Genomic DNA, 20,095 nt, shown 5'->3' with positions numbered 1-20,095 from the left:
CTGACGTCACTGCGCATGCCTGCCTGTGACCGGACGCTCGGGAATGACGTCAGGCCCCTGCGGGTCCACGCTCTCCTGAGCGCCATGCTGGGCGCGGCAGGCGCGGGGCTCGTGCGGGGCCTGCGGGCAGGGACGCAGGTGTGGCTGTGGGGCTTGCGCCGCCGCTCCCTCGCCTTGCCGCACGCGGCCCGTGGGCTCCACGCGGGAGACCGGCGGCCCTCAGCCGGGCGGGGGCCGCTCGAGCCGCGGCCGAGCCTGCCTGCGGCGGCGATCGTGAACTCGGCGCCCCGCCCTCTGCAGCCCTACCTGCGCCTCATGCGGTTGGACAAGCCCATAGGTGAGTGTGGACGGACGCGGCGGTCCGGGGGCTGCGGGCGCAGTGGAAGTGACGCCCGAAAGGCGGGGCTCGGCCGCCAGGCGCCGAATACCGTCAAGACACCCGAACAGGGCGATCTCCGAAGTAACCGGCCGGCTGTCATGCCTCTCTGAATCCTGAGCACGTGAGCTGGGCAAAAAATTCGCTCATTGCACAGTCCGTGTTTAAGTAGTGAACCGAGCAGAAATTCCGTACCCGTATCTCTGCATTTGCGCAGATTTACAGTGTGGAAGCACGTCTACGTTCATTATGTTTCATCCTTCCCATAATCCCAGAGCAAATAATTGAGACGATAAAGACGCTGAGGAAATTAAGGCTCTTTGGCAGAGCCAGACCAGATGATGCTGAGTTTTTTTAGCTCTTTGCCCTGCACCATCCGTCACACAAAGATTTAATTCATTTGGATGCTGCAGGTACAGCATTTATGCACTACTTATCAGCTCACGGTCGCCTCCTAAGGGAGGATTTTGCTGAACTTCCTATTTAAATTCACCTTTCTCCTCAGTCTCTCTTTACCCCCCATTTTTCTTCATAGCATTCGCCACTAGCCTTATGCATTTATTGGTTGATATACTTCTCCAATACAGTATAAGCTCCACTTATATGGGACTTTTATATCTAGTGTCTAGAACAGCGTAGCAGTAGTATTGAATGAATTAAGTCCTACAGCACTGGGTAGCCTTAGGGCTAGAAGGAGCTATGGAAACTTTGTACTTTCAAAGAACTCCCAGTCTAGTTTAAAAAGACACAGTATTGGGTGAGTTGGAGAAGATTGGGTTAATAGTATTATGTATGTTAAGAAGATACACGTCTGCTTGCTTTGGTTCTAAATAAGATGACTGTAGGATTTTTCAGACAACTTATGCATAATACTAGTAGAATTCATTCAGCGAACATTTTTTGAGCCCTTACTGTATGCCAGGCACAATAGGTTGACAGTAGTAGCATTCCAGGTTTGATACTTCTTTACTTAAATTCTTCTTTTGTGGGGTAATTTTATGTTTATTGTTTTATTTTGTTGAATTTTGATCTTGTTAAAAAGTGGGTTTCATTGTTTTTCAGAAAGGATTACAACTTCCTACAACCATGTCACAAACTACATTGTTTTAGGAGGTTTCAGCAGGTAGCACTCTTTCCACTAAATTGGTGGTATAACTGGTTTTACCACGTTTATGGCTGAAACTGCATTTATGTTTTCTTGAAGATAATTTGTAATTAGTGAATGAATCTTAGACTCAGTTTACACAAGCTCTTTGGTCTGCCCATCACCTCTCAGAATGCTTACTCACTTTATAATCTCCCAGAGAGTTTTTACTTTTTCTGTAAGAAATATATCTTTCTGAAACCTATTGTATCCTCCCACCTCTGCATCTTTCTTCATGGGAGAGAACAGAATGAAAGTGTCATAGGGGAGACCAAAAAATGTTGCTGAGAATCAGGAGGGCAAAAGAACAATAAGAACTCATGGGTATTCAGAGCTTTAGGTATCCAGAGTGATAGCCTGGAGCCAAACTGCTTGGGTTTGAATTCCAGCTCTGCCATTTTTTTTGCCTGTGTGGCCTTGGGCAAGTTACTGTCTCTATGCTTCAGTTTCTGTGTTTGTTAAATGGGTATAAAAGAAGTTGTGCCTATCTCATAGGTTTGTTTGTGAGACTCAAAAGTATTGTAGGACAGCACCTGGCACAGAGTAAGCACTATGAATTTGTTATTGTTTTCATTATCACCATTATTAATATTGTCTTTTAACAACTCTAAGAGGTAGATGATGTTCTTAACCCCTCTTTTGCAGATGAGGAGCACTGAGGCTTCAAGTTTAATATACTTTAGTGTCTAGTGTCACTTACTAGGAGCAGACATTGAACCTTCATTACAGGAACCCTCCTCATCTATAGGGGCGCCCTGCAGATTCCTATCAGTGAATACGGTACCTAAAATGCAGACTTACAGCCAAGGAAATTTTGACACTGACACAAAATGCTATAGGTGGTTACACATCTTTCTCTTTAGAATTCTTTTTTAAATGGAACCTTCAGTTCTACTTGTACCAGGAAAATGCCTGTGAAGTAGTGTTCTTTTTTTTCTATCAGGGCAGGATCAGCTAGCTACTCCTCTGTCCTTCTGAGCTATACTGATAGGTCCAGGGAAAAGGAAGTGGTTAAACCCATTGTGTTCTAACCTCTTCATGCATCTGTTTCCTCATCTGTAAAATAGGAATAATAATAGTGCCTACTTTATAAGGGTATCTTTGAGGATTAAATGAGTTTGTATATATACAGCATTTAGAACACTGCTTGACATTTCACAAACATTTAGAAAATGGCATTGTTGTTATTGTTTTAGATGGGACACACTGAATATGAGTCTGTCCAGGACAACCTGAATTCAGGTCTAGACTGGTCATTTCTGATTCTTAGCCTCTCCTTGCCTTGCCTTTTCTGTGTGTTTAAGCCCCTTTTGGAAAAGCCTTCCTGAGTTTTTCCTACTCCATCCCCCGTTAACTTGGGTGGCACTGTTTTATGCCTTTATAGCATCCTGTACTTTCCCTGTTGTTGAATTGATCTATTTCAGTGTTATTTATTTAACTGTGTTTCTTCCTTTTGCTTTATAAGCTGTGTGTAGGCAGAAATCAGCCCTCACTTAGTCACCATTGTATTCCCAGTTCCTGGAACAGCTGTGGTACAAAGTATGTGCTTTATAAATATTTGCAAATGAATAAAGCTTAAATTTAATGAAACTTAAACATGATCATAAGGACTTTGTCATTTGACCATTTTTGTACAGGATCTGATTTTCCTTTAGCCACATGTCCTATTTATTCCACTTTTTGAGGAGGAAGAAATTATCCTCTACCCTTCTAAGTTAAGTCTAAGAATTAAGTTGACATGAGACAGATTAATAGGAGAAAATCAAACAAAAATTTAATAGCATGTGTGGGTGAGAGAGACCCAGGAAGACTGAGTAACTCACCAAAATGGCCAAAATATCCTCACCTTAAGTATCTTCAGCTAAAGACACAGCAGGATATTGGGGGTAGTGGTTTGGGACTTAAAAGGGGGGGAAGGTAATTCACTGGAGATAGAAAAGTAAATGTTTGGTAAACGGGCGTCTCTGGTCTCTAGGCTCTATCAAGTTTCCCCACCACACCTAGCCCATATTTTTGGCAGATATCTGATGATAACTCTACTCTGGTAACGTTCTTGAAAATGTTCTTGATTCTTCTGTTTCTTAAAAATAATCGGCCTAAATTAATCCTCATGCCAAAGGGACACATTTGTGGGGTGGCACTCTTATATTGCTAATATACACCCTTATATTACTAATAGGAAAGAAAAGCTCAGAATTTATCTAATAGGTACAATATCCAAACGTTTGTTGAAAGATTTCCTTTTGAAAATAGGATATCTACTACAGGTCATGTGTGAAGGCTCCTATCCCTACAATTTATTTGGTTTTAGCTTAATTTCATCTAGTTTATGGGCTGAGTACCAAGAACTAATCCCATTTGTGCATGTAGTAGCAAAATATTAAAAAAACAGTAGGTTAATCCTTCTTTCCCCCCAAACCATTTTATTATATTGTATTAACAACAATAAAGAAAGTTTTATTAAAGTTTTTTGAGCAGGTAATACATGCAGATGATACAAAATTTAAAAAGGTGTAAGGGTACAGAGTGAAAACTAAGTCTTCCACCACTTTTTCCCAACCAACCAGGTTTCCTCCCCAAAGGCAACTCTCAGTATCAGTTTCTAATGTTTCCTTCCTGACATCGTTTGTGAACATACATTCAAATGTATGTATTTGTTTTATATGTGTATGCATGTGCGTATATACATGTACACACACACACGTACAGGAAAACTCTTCAGCTTGCCCTCCGTAGGAACTGGAACATTTGCAGCCTCCAGACATATATGACTATCCAGCTCCCCACAGTATGTTGTCAGCCTTTGGATTGCGCCAGTCTGATAGGTGGAAAATGTTATCTCAGTGTAATTTCCATGTGTATTTATCAAAGTTGAGTATCTTTTCATTGGTATAAGAGCCATTTGTATTTTCTATTATGTTTTTTGTCCATTTTTCCATCGGGCTTTTGATCTGTCTTCAGTTTCTGGGAACCCTATATATTAGGGAGAATAGTCCTCTGTTATATGAGTTGCAAGCTTATTTTCCCAGTTTTGTCATGTGTTTTTGACTTTGTGTTCCTTACTTCTCTTGGATACAGGGTTTCAAACAAATGAAGACAGCTAACTTAATTTGTACCTTTTTTGTCTTTTTATTTTGCTTAGGAACCTGGCTACTGTATCTGCCATGTACTTGGAGCATTGGTCTGGCAGCTGAACCAGGTTGTTTTCCAGATTGGTACATGTTATCCCTCTTTGGCGCTGGAGCTGTTCTGATGCGTGGCGCAGGCTGTACTATTAATGACATGTGGGACCAGGACTACGATAAAAAGGTAGATTCGTCCCAGAAAGGAACAGAGAGGCTCCTCTCAATTCTGCAGAGTAAGATGGTGGCATCACTTTTGAATGCCACATAAAGCAACAGGATCATTTAGTGCCCTCACTGAAATCCAGCGTAAGAAGCGCCAGTATCAGTTGAATAGCTGGTGTTGCAAAGTGCAGTGTGCTTCCTTTCTCAACAGAGGAGCGGCCATGGGGGCAAGGTGTGTACATCATTTTTACAAAATGAATTAGAATTTGGAAGGCCAGAGAAAGGATGTTGGGAGTGAAGGTGAAAATTCTATCCTGAACCTTTGGGTGTCTAAAAGAACTGTCACCCCTTCCTTTGAGATATATGTTGGAGCCATAACTATTCATATGTAAATCAGATCTTAATTTAAATGAATCAAGGCAGCCCTATTAGCATTTGCTATAATTATTTCTTTTAAAAACATAATTTTATTTTTTTCTCCTTAGAAAAATAATACATGTTTATTCTGAAAAATTCAGACAGTACAAAAATAGAAAGGATAGAAAATGCAAGTCTTCCTTATCACCTCCCCCAAGCCCCCAGAAAAAACTTCATTTAAGTTTGATACATTATATTTCTCTAGATTAATTTCTATGCATGTTCTAATGCATGTGTGTAATTATTTCTTTGTTCTTCAATAGACCGTTATTTTCTCAAGGGAATGGTCCGTCTTGTTTGCCTTTTATTCCAGCAGCCATACTATAACAAGTATAAAATCATTAAATGCTTGAGTAAATAATCAAGTAAAATTTCAACTTAGAAGAAATCCAGGGTGAATTATGTGAAGTAAATAATCATGTGACACTCACATAAAGTGAATAATCTTCCCTGGTTTGCCTTTCATATAAGTCTTAGTTTTCCTTAAGCAAAGCACACCTATAATGATTTTTAGCTTATGGAACAGTGTCACATCAATAATTTTTAAATTGAAAAACATTTATTGAATACCTACTGTCTATGAGACACAGTGACAGGTTCTAGGATTGTGTGGATGAAAGACAACATTGCTGACTTCAGTTTAGTAGCTATCAAGAGATGGTGTCCACAAGGGCGCTTACTGCAGACCACCTACCTTACCTTAGCATAATGCAGGGGGTTAGAGAGAAGTTTTGATGGGGTGAGGTGGGGTAGGGTGACTTTGGAACTATGACAGACTAAAATGGCAAAAAAAGCCTGGGCAGGAGGATGAAGGTCACTCTAGGCAGAGGGAACAGCAGACACAGAGGCATGGCTGTGAGACAAAGTATATTATGCTTGACAACTGCAACTATGTGGTTTGTGTGTGGCTGGAGGGTAGGATAGTGGCAGAGTGGCAGGTGATGCATGGTAAAGGCATCTCTATGTCTCGCTGACCGTTGGGATGCTTTGATCTATGCCAGGAGATGCGTACTTTCTTGTTTTGGGGGTTTTCACATCCTCGTCAGTTTTTCATCTGCATAACCATATGAATGAAGCTTCTGGCCAGTATCACTTCAAAATAATTATTGAACACAATTAGAGCAGCCTAATGTCAAAATCCTGGTTGTGATATTGTACTGTAAAGTTTTGCAAGATGTTACCCTTGGGGAAAACTAGATAAAGGATACATAGGATCTCTATATTTCTTATAATACAGAGATTTTTTTTTTTTAATTGCATGTGAATCTACAATTATCTCAAAAGAAGTTTAATTTAAAAATAACATAATCAAACCAACCAACATTTTCTACTTTTTTAATTAACGAAATAGAGCCATTTAGTTTTGTCTTAAGTGATTTTTATTCTCACTAGATAAAAGGGAACTGATTAGATATCTTACATCTCCCCCGTGCCATTTTTCTCTGATTAGAGGAATCCAGAGTCTATGTTGACATACAACAAAGCACTTAAATGAGTATTTTGTAGCTATGGTTTTGCTAACATGAATTTTAAAATGTTATGAGCATCTCTTTTACAGAATGGGTTAAAAAGCTTGGTCAAATTGTAACGCTTACCTTACAGTTTCTTAAAGACAGTATGTTTATGGCTGAGGGTTTTGCTTAACATGTTAGATGACTAAGTAAATTGCTAATACATTAAATGATAAGTGAATTGCTATTAGGTTATTTGGGTTAAATATGTTTTGTTGATGATGTATGTAATCTGCTAGTCATGCGATAAACATTAGGTCCAATAAACATTGAAATAATGTCAATGCACAGGTGTTAATGATTTGGTTTTGTAAGCTGTGAGCATTCTAGTTTCATAAAAACCACATAGAATATGTTTTTTGATCATCATATTGCATCATTTTTATTCTTTTGATGGAGTGCTTGTTTATTTTCACCTCTCGAGTTTGGCCAGGCAATTACCATTGTACTGAAGGGGCAGTGTAGTTTTGTGGTTAGTACTGTGGTTGGTGCGACTGGACTGACTGTGCTACCTTAGTATCTGTGACCTTGGAAAGTTACTGAGCCTCTCTGCCTCCGTTTCCTAAAACTTAGAAATGGCAAGAACTTGTGAGTGGCTAAAAGAGAGTTGTTACAGGGATTCAAGGATGTGATGCATATATAGCTCTTAGATTATTAGCATTCAAATACTGGCAGGAATAATCATAATATCCTAAATCAAATATAAGAACGTAAATATTATTCCCACTTGAAACTACAGGGACCAAATCAAGGATTTGTCAGTTCTGGCACTAAGCAAGATGAGTCATTACAGTTTTTGACAAACTGTTTTATTGCACAGTGAAGCATGCTATAAATTGGGTCAGCAAATTTCTTCTGTAAAGGACCAGATAGTAAATATTTTAGGCTTTGTGGGCCACACAGTCTTTGTTGCAACTACCGCACTCTGTTACAGCGTGAAAGCAGCCACATACAATATGTAAAAAAATGGGTGTGTCTCTGTTTCAATAAAATTTTATTTGTGGACACTGAAATTTGAATTTCGTATTTTCTTATGACACAATACATTACTCTTTCTTTGTTTATTTTCAGCCACCAAAAAAAGTAAAAACCATTGTTAGCTCATGGTTCCATACAAAAACAGACAGAAGGCTGGATTTGTCTCACAGGCCATAGTTTGCTAAACCCTTGCTATAAATCATACAAAAATATGTTATATTAATTATGGTTAACATTTATTGCATCAGGCATTGCATTCACTCTGTGAGGTAGGTGCTATTATTGCCTCTCCCTCTCTTTCTGTTTTTCCTTACATAGGTAAATAACCTAAGCCTGAGGGCGGTCAAGTAACTTGCCAGAATTCACACAGCCAATAAGTGATGGAATTGAGTTCAAATGCTAGGCTCTCTAATCCCAGATCCTGAGTTCTTAACTTCCAGCAATGCTGAAAATTTTGGTTATGCACTTTATTTGTAGTTGAATTTAGAATAATCACATTTCATGATCTCTTGGAAGGAAAAGAATAATATATATTATTTGTTCACATAATTGCTCTACCTTTTCATATTCTTACAGTGAGTTTGCCCTTTATATATGGGTGCAGTTAATATAAGATTACAGCCCCATTCCTACATAGACTGGCAAAAGCACTCCCACTTTCAGACTCAGATAATCTGTCTTCTTTCTTCATGTCTGATGCCTGATTGCAGTGCTTCCCATACTCAAAGCATTTACATGATATCAGCCTTATCTAACATGCTCTGCACTTTCCTCTTTCCTGAGAATTCTTACTATTTTTGTCCCTCTTTGCTCCATGGAAATTGAACATATACTTGCTAAGCTGGGTAGGTAAATAGTTAGATTAGGAAGTTGCTTTGTTTTGTTTGTTTGGAGATGGGGATGGGAGAAGGAAAGAAAGGAATGAATGGTGGGAATTTTTAGTTCTTTTCAAAGCTATTTTAAATAGGAAGTTTTGATTCTTGGTAGTACTTCCAATGTTCACCTTTTATTCATATTTCTGCCTTAGTACGTACCATGGGCCAGTCTCTGGAGTAAATGTTTAAGTAAATGATTGAGCTATTCCCGGACACTAAGGTATCTGTTTTTATGTTGTTAAGGTTACAAGAACAGCAAGTCGCCCAATAGCTGCTGGAGACATTTCAACTTTTCAGTCCTTTGTTTTTCTTGGGGGACAGCTGACCTTGGCACTGGCTGTTCTTCTGTGTCTGAATTACTACAGGTACAGTATATGTGTTTTTCATAATCATGTAAAAAATCTTTCCTTTGACATAGAAGTACGTATAAAATAAAACAGAAATATCTGTATTACAAAGTTGTTTATTACCTAATCAGGCATCTGTAAAGTTAGCAATGTACGTAAGTCACCACACATTGTAAAGTCAAGAATGCTTTCAGCCACAGGAATGAAGAGATCAGCGTTTCATTTATTCTGCACCACCTCCAGTACTTGCGCTATGTGTTCCCTGAAGGACTCAAGACACTTCTCCTAGGTTTTCTAGGTGCATGTGTGGGAGTGTGTGTATATACCCAATTGTATAATTTTATTTATCCTGGTAGTACCTCTGAAGCGTTAGAGGCAGAAGTGATTATGCACACTTTGCAAAAAGAGGAACTGGGTCTTTCCCAGAGTCGTATTCCTAATCAATGACAGAAGAAAAAAGAACTCATTCTTATACCTCTGAAACAGAGACAAAATTAGACTTTTGTGCACCAGATGGCTGCTTACATAGTGCTTCAATAAGACAAAAAAGAGGAGGAGTTCAGCAAATAAGCGTATTTTATAGAGACCAGACTTAATTGCGTATCTTGTTCTGATAGCTTCAGTCAAGTGAGAACACTTTGAAAGGTTATTCCTGGAGGGGTAGTGTTAAGTGAGCTGTGAGCTTCCTAAAAACATCTTATCTGACTGTCATCCTTTCGTAGGTACTTTGTGACCTTATCCTCTTCTAGAGAAGTAACCCCTTGTGCATATAGGGAGGGATATCTTGACTCTAATTCTCTGTTAGGACATCTCAGTTTACTAGCTATCTTAATGTTTGAAAGCAAAATTTAGGCAGTAGCACATGGGGAGTATTATGTTGGATACTGGGGCCAGATGCCTTAGGTTTGCATCCTGGCCCTGCTACTGACTAGCTGCATAACAATTGGCAAATTACTTTCTCTCTTTGACTTTAGTTTTTTCATCTGCAAAAAAACAAGTAGAATAAAACTACCTGCCTCGTAAGGTTGTGGTGAAAGTTATAATGAGTTAACATATGTAGAGCAGTTAAAACAGTTGTAATACATGAAAGCAATATATGTGTTAGCTATTCTTATTTTGTTTCATTGTTTGTAACACTTAAGATATTTTCTAATCACCCTTTATGTTAATTAAAGTCCAGAAATCAAGGTCTAGGAAGAGAATTTTACATAACAAAAAATACAATTTAGATAAATCATTTCCTCATTAGTGTTGCTATTGTTGTCTTATTTACCGATTTTTAAGAGATGGTGAGGGCTTCCCTGGTGGTGCAGTGGTTGAGAATTTGCCTGCCAATGCAGGGGACACGGGTTCGAGCCCTGGTCTGGGAAGATCCCACATGCCGCGGAGCAACTAGGCCCGTGAGCCACAACTACTGAGCCTGCGCGTCTGGAGCCTGTGCTCCACAACAAGAGAGGCCGCGACAGTGAGAGGCCCGCGCACCGCGATGAAGAGTGGCCCCCGCTCGCTGCAACTAGAGGAAGCCCTCGCACAGAAACGAAGACCCAACACAGCCATAAATAAATAAATAAATAAATAAAAAGTAACTAGTATCACAAGCTTTAAAAAAAAAAAAAAAAAGAGATGGTGATATTAATCTTTTTAATGTTTTTTCTTCATTTCAGTATAGCTCTTGGAGCAGCATCCCTACTTCTTGTCATCACCTACCCGCTAATGAAGAGAATTACATACTGGCCTCAATTAGCCTTGGGTGAGCTTGAAATAACTATTAAGTATTTCCTTCAGTACCCTCAAGCTATACTTTTATATCTAATATCAATGCGTGTGTGTGGTGTGTGTATAGTGTGTGTGTGTAATGTGGCAGAGATAAAATGTCAGTCATGAAATTTTCCAAACCAAGAATAGATTTTCATGTTTTAATGGAGGGCAATTAGCCATTTTTGTTGGCTAAAAAATCTTGGACATCTAAGATTATCGTCATTATTTTCTGAAATGCTCTTAAAAATCTAGGTATGTCATGAAGAAAAAAAATTAGCCACCTTGACTTTACCGCTCTCTTTAGGTAGTTGATCTAGATGCCCTGAAGATTCTGGGGATTGGAATAGAAAGCACTCTGAGGCAGGAGAACAAGAGTTGAAGAGTGTGATAGCTTAGCTCCCTTTCTGGGAAGCCTTCCTCAGACTTAGCAGAAGAAAGTTAGCCAGTCTCTCCTGGGCTCCCATAGCACTCTAATGTGACACTTACTCATTTCAACAGCACTAATTCAACAGGAAGATATTGAGAGCCTACCCTCTCTTCCCGTTAATAACTTGTAAACACCTAGAAGATAAAGCATTCTTTACATATGGATGGTGCGGCATCTAACATGGCGCTTGGCACATCACAGGTATTCAATAAATATTTGTTGGCAGATAGAGGAAGATAGGTAGGTAAGTCAGAATCTATTGCAAAAATGTCTACTCCTAGACTTTTCTGTTCTATTCCTAGAATAGTCTAGAGTATTAAGAAAACTAGTATTTTTACTTTAAATATTTATTGACACCCTGACTTGTACTTTGTGCCAGGAATCACACCAGGTACTAGGAAAATAAACATGACTGAAACACATTCATCATCTTGAAGGAGCAAGTCCCTCAGGTACCTCAGAGTCAGTGGGTCCCAAACATCTTCTCAGAAACGCTTTTTCTCCTCCACATTGCCTATTTCCACTTAGAATCCCTCCTCCTCAGTTGATGAAGTACCTCTCCTCTGTGGTCCCACAGAGCATGCATGTCAGTGTACCTGAGGGACTTGCAGGTGGAGATGTCTAGCAGGCAATTCAGTATCTCGTCTGAAGCTGAGGGAAGTGATTAGGCTTACACATAGATATTTAGGAGTTGTCACCGTGTGGATGTTTGTTTACAGTCCTCAGAGAGGGTGGGCTTGAAGAACAAGTGTTCCTGTCTAACTCTTGTTTCTGTAACTTAAAGGGGAAGTAGAGCAGTAATGGAAAGAACACAGGAGTTTGACTCAGATAGGTCTTAAGTTCAAACCCTAGCATCTAATACTATTTATCATTGGTGCCAGTCGTCATACTAGGTAGGATAAATGAAACCTCCTATTTATCAGCGGGATATTATTCTTTGTGTTAGCTGTGTTATTTTAATCGTTAAATAACCTTTCTGGTTCTGTTTTCCTTTTTGGTAAAATGTAGCTAATAACTACCACATGAGAGACTTGAGAAAATTTAAGGAAGAAACATATCTGAGAAAACAGCATACACAGAGCCTAGTACATAGAAGCGTTTAATACATGCTGATGCCTCTCTCCTTCCCTTTGGAATTCTAAAGTACATTTAGACTTTTCTCTTCTTTCTGTTTTGCTAATTATAGGGTTGACTTTGAACTGGGGAGCATTACTTGGATGGTCTGCTGTCAAGGGCTCCTGTGACCCATCTGTTTGCCTTCCTCTGTATTTTTCTGGAATTATGTGGACTCTAATATACGATACTATCTATGCTCATCAGGTAAAGAAATACTCTTTTTCGTAACTTTGGTTTAACTGTTATCATTTTTTAAGAACTTTAAAATAAGAACTAAATTAAACGGAAAGTTTTTTTTCTTTAGGCTTTTTTAAAAAATTGAGGTCACATTATATGTGTCACGTGTGCAACATTATATTTCGACTTCTGTATACACTACCGCATACTCAGCATCAAAAGTTTAGTGTCCATCCATCACCATACCATTGACCCCCTTTACCCATTTTGCCCTCCGCCTTCCCCTTTCCCCTCTGGTTACCACTAATCTATTCTGTGTATCTATGTGTTTAGTTTTATTTTGTTTGTTCATTTCTTTCTTTCTTTTAATATTCCACACGTGAGTGAAATCATAGTGGTATTTGTCTTTTTCTGTCTGACTTACTTTACTTAGCATAATACCCTCAAGATCCATCTATGTTGTTGCAGTTGCCAAGATTTTATCTTCTTATGGCTGAGTAATATTCCACTGTATGTATATACCACGTCTTTATCCATTCATCTGTTGATGGGCACTCTCATTGTTTCCATATCTTGGCTTGCACATAACACTGTGATGAACATTGGGGTACATATATATCTTTTTGAATTAGTGTCTTTGTTTTCTTCCGGTAAATATCCAGAAGTGGAATAGCTGGATCATATGGTAGTTCTATTCTTAACTTTTTGAGGAATCTCCTTACTGTTTTTCCGTATTTATATTCCCACCAACAGTGCACAAGCGCTCCTCTTTCTCCACATCCTTGTCAACACTAGTTATTTCCTGTCTTTTTGATAGCCATTCTAACAAGCATGAGGTGATATCTCATTGTGGTTTTGGTTCGCATTTCCCTATTAATTAGAGATGCTGAACATCTTTTCACATGCCTATTGGCCATCTGTATGTCTTCCTTAGAAAATTTCTTCAGGGCAATGTCTATTCAGATCCTCTGCCCATTTTTTAATTGGGTTATTTGTATTTTTGTTGTTGAGTTCTTTATATATTTTGGATATTAACACCTTACCGGATATATGATTTGCCAATATCTTCTCCCATGTGGTAGATTGTCTTTTCATTTTGTTGATGGTTTCCTTTGCTGTGCAGAAGTTTTTCAGTTTGATGTAGGCTCATTTATTTATTTCTGCTTTTGTTTCCCTTACCTGCGGAGACATATCCAGAAAGATATTGCTAAGACTGATGTCAGGGAGTGTACTGCCTATGTTTTCTTCTAGGAATTTTGTGGTTTCAAGTCTTTAATCCATTTTGAGTTAATTTTTATGTATGGTATAAGATAATGGTCTAGTTTCATTTTTTGCATGTGGCTGTCCAGTTTTCCCAGTGCCATTTGTTGAAGAGACTATCCTTTTTCCATTTTATGTTCTTTGCTCCTTTGTTGTAAATTAATTTTTCATATATGGATGGGCTTATTTCTGGGCTCTCAGTTCTGTTTCCAATGATCTGTGTGTGTCTGTTTTTCTGCCAATACCATGGTGTTTTGATAATGATAGCTTTGTAGTATAATTTGAAATCAGGAAGTATGATACCTCCAGCTTTGTTGTTTTTTCTCAAGATTGCTTTGGCTTTTCAGGGTCTTTTGTGGTTCCATACAAGTTTTAGGATTTTTTGTTCTATTCCTGTGAAAAATGTTGTTGGTATTTTGGTAGGGATTGCATTGAATCTGTAGATTGCTTTAGGCAGTATGGATATTTTAATAATTTTAATTCTTCAAATCCATGAGCACGGAATATCTTTCCATTTCTCTGTGTCTTCTTCATTTCTTTTAACAATGTCTCATAGTTTTCAGAGTACAGGTCTTTCACCTCCATGGTTAAATTTATTCCTAGGTATTTTGCTGTTGTTGTTGTTGTGATTGTAAATGAGATTATTTTCTTAATTTCTCTCTCTTCGAGCTCACTGTTAGTATATAAAGCACAACAGATTTTTGTATATTGATTTTGTACCCTACAGCTTTACTGTATGTGTTTATAATTTCTAATAGGTTTTTGGTGGCAACTTTAGGGTTTTCGACATATAAAACCATGTCACCTGCAAATAGTGATTGTTTTTCTTCTTCCTTTCCAATTTGGGTGTCTTTTATTTCCTTTTCTTGCCTAATTGCTCTAGCTGGGAATTCCAATACTATGTTGAATGAAAGTGGCAAGAGTGGGCATCCTCATCTTGTTTCTGATCTTAGAAGGACAGCTTTCAGTTTTTCACCATTGAGTATGTTTGCTTTGGGTTTGTCATATATGGCCTTTATTATGTTGAGGTACATTCCCTCTGTACCCACTTTGCATGAAGCCTCTGATGTCACATGACCATGATTACAACACTATATGGAAATGCTTACAAATAAAGTTGCTGGAGGAGACCAGTCAGCCAGATGTGAGTGTATCATCAAGACCTAGCTCTACTTAAACAGGAAGGATTTGTTGGGAGAGGCAAGGAATAAACTGAGCCAGAAGTGAAATCTGAATGGATGTGATTAGGTGGCAAGTGAACATTTTTCCACATGTGTGATTTTAGCACGATTGCAACTAAAATGTGTAGGAAATTATTGAGATGAGAAAACTCTGAAGTAAAGAGCTGTGTGAAGAATTAGAGTTGAGTCTGATTTCTAATTTATTAGTAAAAGTATAGTTGAAAGTCAGTATAAGGTGATAAAAGTACGATGATATGTAGAAATAGGTCAGGAAGATAATTTTAGCAGTAACATTTAACTTTGATTTGGCCTGCACCTTCATTTTTGATCAACTGTTTCTGAGTTACTGTCATGTTCTTTAAAAGACAGTTTCTCCTGGAATTAGATGGTAGTGATGGTTGCACAACCTTGTGAATATACTAAAACCACTGAATTACATACTTCAAAATGGTGAACTTTATGGTATGTGAATTAAATCTCAGTAACATCCAGGCTATTTCTTACTACTTTCTAATGTTAGGACAAGAGAGATGATGCTCTGATCGGGCTTAAGTCCACGGCACTGCTGTTCCGTGAAGATACCAAGCAGTGGCTCAGTGGCTTCACTGTGGCAATGCTGGGGGCACTGAGCCTGGTGGGAGTGAACATCGGTCAGACTGTGCCCTACTACACCGCTCTGGCTGCTGTCGGAGCCCATCTGGCTCACCAGGTTTGATCTTTTCCTTATCTTTCCCTCTCTTTTCTTTGGTGTAAATTATAAAAATTATTTAAACAAAATGCCCTCTGTGTTTACCAAGCAAGTTACTTCCTTAAACAACGACTTGGCTTGTACTGCCTTGAACTGCCCCTTCCCTGCCCCAATATGTCATATAAGAAAGCTAGCTGTATTATTCTAGGGAAATAATGTAAACCTAAACCTAGATTTTTTTTTTTCCTTCTAATTTTCCTAGAATTATTTCTGATGTGTTTCTAGAAAAATTTGAGCAGTGTCTTAAGGTTGTGGGTTGAGTTGAATTACTCTGAAAGCAAACTGATCAACACAACTGTATTGTTTAAATGTGGGCATCTATTGATGGTTAGCAAACTAATCATTCATATGTTTGGGTCACACTGGCACAGGGACCAAGGCAAGATAAGACACAAAATGTGAAGATGTCAGAGTTCTGCCTACACAGTAGGAAACTGCCAGGATGTTCACCCAGCACCTCAGCCCCACATGTATATATGGCAGGTCTACATCACTGACTTCTGTAAAATGAATGAACTAAGTAGAATTTAATTAAATAGGTTGCTTGTAAATGGACTATATTTTTGCATCAGTATTACTGTTATTTTCTTTGAACAGAATCGAAAAGATGTTAGTAAGCCTGTATTTAGATGATCTATTTTATACAGATCGGTGCATGTGTAAGCAGGACTTGCATAACATGGTATGAAGGGAACTAAAATCTGATGTCCATAAAGTAAACCACATACTATATCACCTTCATTGTTTTCCTCACCAGGAAAGCTAAAAGGTATGAATTAGTGATTCTCCACATTTCACCATTTTCCTCTTCAGAATTTCTCAGCATCTCCTTTTGGTCATTACTCAGCTCCATGGGAGTTGTTATCATCAGTTGATTGTCTGATTAGGATAATGGATGTTTAGCAATATTTAAGCACCTGGATATTAGCAGAGGAAGGCAAAAATTATGGGGATAATCACAAATATTATAGGAAATATTTGGAACCCACTTTATATTCTGAATTGCCTTTGTGGTCCTCTGCCTAGTCCTTGACACAATACTTTAAGATGGACATAGTCTTCTAGTATTTGGAGAAAGGAAATCATGATGATTTTAAGTCTGCAGGTCACATAATAAAGAATAGTTGAGGGCTTCCGATGCTTAAGTCCAGGGAAGCGTAAAATAGGGACATGAGACTTTCTCAATATATTTGCAGGACAACTGTGGAGAAAAGAGAGTATGTTTGGTTGCTACCTGCAGATCTAGGATTTTAGGTGCCCTTCTCTATGTGGGGATGGGAGGGAGATTTTAACATGTGTGGGGGTACTTTGGGGTATCATAAATAAACTGGGGAGGGACCACTACAGGCATTTAGTGAGCGAGGGCCAGGCACATTAAATATCTCTAGATGCAGTAGACAGCCCTGCACAGTAGAGAGTTGTCCTGCCCAAATGTAACTTGCTCCTCTGTTGAGAAACATTGCTCTGAAGAATAAAGCTAAACTGGAGGGTAGGAGTTGTAGAGAGCAGATTTTAGATCAATCAGTTTAAGGAAGAACTTTCTAAATAGAATTAAAAATAGCATGTGTTGCCTCTCAGAGTGTTCCTGCACCCGTCAAGTGTAAGTCTTTAGCTTAGATGATATCCATTGAGAGATATGGTAGATTTTTTCTACATTGGAAAACAATCTGGGATACATTAAAGGCTTCCCATTGCTTAAAATTCTATAACAAAGTGCTGTTATCTTCTTCATATTGATGTGTTTATTTGTGATGCCTAAAAGTCCATACTGAGTTCTAACATGGCATGTATTCTTTTCTTATAGATTTACACTCTGGACATCCACAGACCTGAGGATTGTTGGGATAAATTCACCTCCAACCGAACAATAGGACTAATAATTTTTTTAGGAATTGTCCTTGGGAATTTGTGGAAAGAAAAGGAGACAGATAAAACAAAGAAAAATATAGATAATAGAATAGAAAATTAGCAAATTAAGTTTATCTGGGGATTTTTAAAACAAACTTTTACAAAATACTCTCAGGTCTTATTACCACATAATTAGATTTGAATAACAATCTTACAATATGTTAATGAATTACAAACCAGTAGATGAAGTTTTAGAGCATTTTTGCCTGGATTTTAGTTCAACTATGTACTAGTCAAATTCTTCCCCGTCACAAAAACCAGGAACTCTTCAGGATTTGCGATCACCTGGAGTATTTAAGTTATAATTCTCATCTGCAGTTACAGGGATTATATGAGTTTCGGCACTTTAGAAAAAAACTTGATGTGTGTCTCATCTAAATGAATGTCTCTGTAGGAAAATGGACTCTCTTTTTAGGGCAAAATAAAGGCTGCTACAGAAAGTTGAGGCTTATTGTTCTTTGCGTTGACCTTTACTTACTGCCGAAAGCTGTAATTCAGGAAACCGTTCTGTTTTTTATATTTTAGGAGAATTTAAATCAGTAAATAAAATTTTTTACCTGTTATACCTGTACATACTGCTGTTTGTTACCAACCCTGACATTTATTTGAGAGGTCTCTGTGTACAGCCGTAGTGACCAGAATGGGCTGGCAGTCACTAATGATGACTTTAATTTCTATTTATTTATTTTCTATCTCAGGTGATTGTAACTGATAGGATAGTGGTATATTGGTTAGGTGTAGTAACTGTTTCTTTCCTTACCCCCTTCAGAATATTCTCAACACAACAGCCACAACGATTTTCTTAAAACCTCTATAAGGCCATGTCATTCTTCTTCTCAGAACCCTCCAGGATCTTCCCAGGTCACTCAGTACAAACTAAAAGTCTTGTCACCTGCTAGGCCCACCATGATCTGACCTTGTCTGTGGCTCCTCCACTCACACCCCTCTGCAGGCCTGCTGGCCTCCACACTGCTCCTCAACAGGCTGGACAGACTCGACCCAGGGCCTCTACATGTACAATTTCCTTTGCCTACAGTGCTGTCCTTGGATTATGTCTTAGTCCTTCACTGCAGGTCTTTTCCTAAATGTCACCTTCTCAAAGAGGCTTTTCTTAGCCGTTGTTTCTAAAATTACATTTACAGGGGCTTCCCTGGTGGCGCAGTGGTTAAGAATCCGCCTGCCAATGCAGGGAACACGGGTTCCAGCCCCGGTCCGGGAAGATCCCACATGCCGCAGAGCAACTAAGCCTGTGCGCCACAACTACTGAGCCTGCGCTCTAGAGCCCGGGAGCCACAACTACTGAGCCCACGTGCCACAACTACTGAAGCCCACGTGCCTAGAGCCCGTGCTCCGCAACAAGAGAAGCCACCGCAATGAGAAGCCCGCGCACCGTCACGAAGAGTAGCCCCCACTCGCCGCAACTAGAGAAAGCCTGCGTGCAATAACGAAGACCCAACGCAGCCAAAGATAAATAAATTTTAAAAAATAAAATATATTAAAAAAAATTCATTCACAGATACTACCTACACTACCTGTATTATTGGGGTTTTTTTCTCTTCACAACTTACCACTCTCAACCTAAAATATGTTTTACTTGATTTAAGTGGCTGTCATGAACAGGGGGGTGTAGTGCGTTTACTGCTGCCCACAGTGGAGATGGGTTATGGGCAGCAGTAAACGCAAAATTGCTTAATGATGGTAATGATAGGACGATGATGCAGCTGACTCAGAGCACTTACACATGCCAGGCACGGGTTATGAGCATAGGAAAAGGCATTTAACTGCTTACTCGGCAAATACTAAACCACCGAGTGTGAGTGTTCAGACTTCAGACAGCAATAGCAGCTGTAATTGTACTCTGCTATAGCAGCAATGAGTTGAAGAGGAGAAGAAATAGAAACTTTGTACCCTATTTTTAGGGAAATACAGTTGGTTACTATTTTATCGAATCCTGACACTGTACCAGGATAGATAAAATTTAAATCTTTGTTGATTTCTGTTTTCTTACAAATATCCAACCCCACCCCCCCTGAAAAGATTTACTTAGCAAAATTTACACAATTTTTCTAGAAAATATAGTAATAATAATAAATAGGAAGTTTAAACAGATGGGGGATATCGTCAACAATGAGTGAAGTGAGAACCAGGAAAAAAAATTGAGCTTAGAAAAGGGTTATGCCTCTTAAAAATACACCACTTCTCGTAGCAGAAAAATGTTGATCTCTAAATGCCTTTTTTGCAGGTGTAAGCTCTGGAAGAATGTTGGCCAGGATAAGTGGCAGGGGAGCAGAGCCAAAAGGAATCTGTTTTTCCCTTATACAGCAGAAACCAACACAAGATTGTAAAGCAATTATACTCCAATAAAGATGTTTAAAAAAATTCTCTTGCTCTCAAAAAGCTGCTTAAGCTTAATTGAATTATTTTAGTTCCTTTTCATTTCTCCCCCCCAGGTAGAAAGGCTGAGAAAGTAATATAAATGGGTAAGGGGCAGTTAAGGGGGAAAAAATGAAATAGATTATTTGCTTCTAAAATCCTAGACTTTAAGCAATTCAGGGTTGGAAAGAAGTACATCTGTCATCTGTCTG

The 20,095-nt window shown here is 38.8% G+C and overlaps 1 protein-coding gene across 1 annotated transcript; it reads left to right on the top strand.

Moving 5' to 3' along the window:
- Positions 1 to 18,073, top strand: COQ2 (coenzyme Q2, polyprenyltransferase). The gene is made up of 7 exons (XM_082463653.1): positions 1 to 337; positions 4,663 to 4,829; positions 8,832 to 8,953; positions 10,600 to 10,685; positions 12,307 to 12,440; positions 15,375 to 15,563; positions 17,407 to 18,073. Exons 1-7 carry the CDS (start codon positions 16 to 18, stop codon positions 17,569 to 17,571), a joined length of 1,185 nt encoding a protein of 394 aa, XP_082319779.1. The 5' UTR covers positions 1 to 15; the 3' UTR covers positions 17,572 to 18,073.
- The last annotated feature ends 2,022 nt before the right edge of the window (positions 18,074 to 20,095 follow it).

This window comes from Balaenoptera physalus (assembly GCF_965194825.1).
Source record: "Balaenoptera physalus genome assembly, chromosome: 5".
Classification (NCBI taxonomy): domain Eukaryota; kingdom Metazoa; phylum Chordata; class Mammalia; order Artiodactyla; family Balaenopteridae; genus Balaenoptera; species Balaenoptera physalus.
The sequence above is the reverse complement of the archived record's forward strand: the minus strand, read 5'-3'. Positions and strand labels throughout refer to the sequence as shown.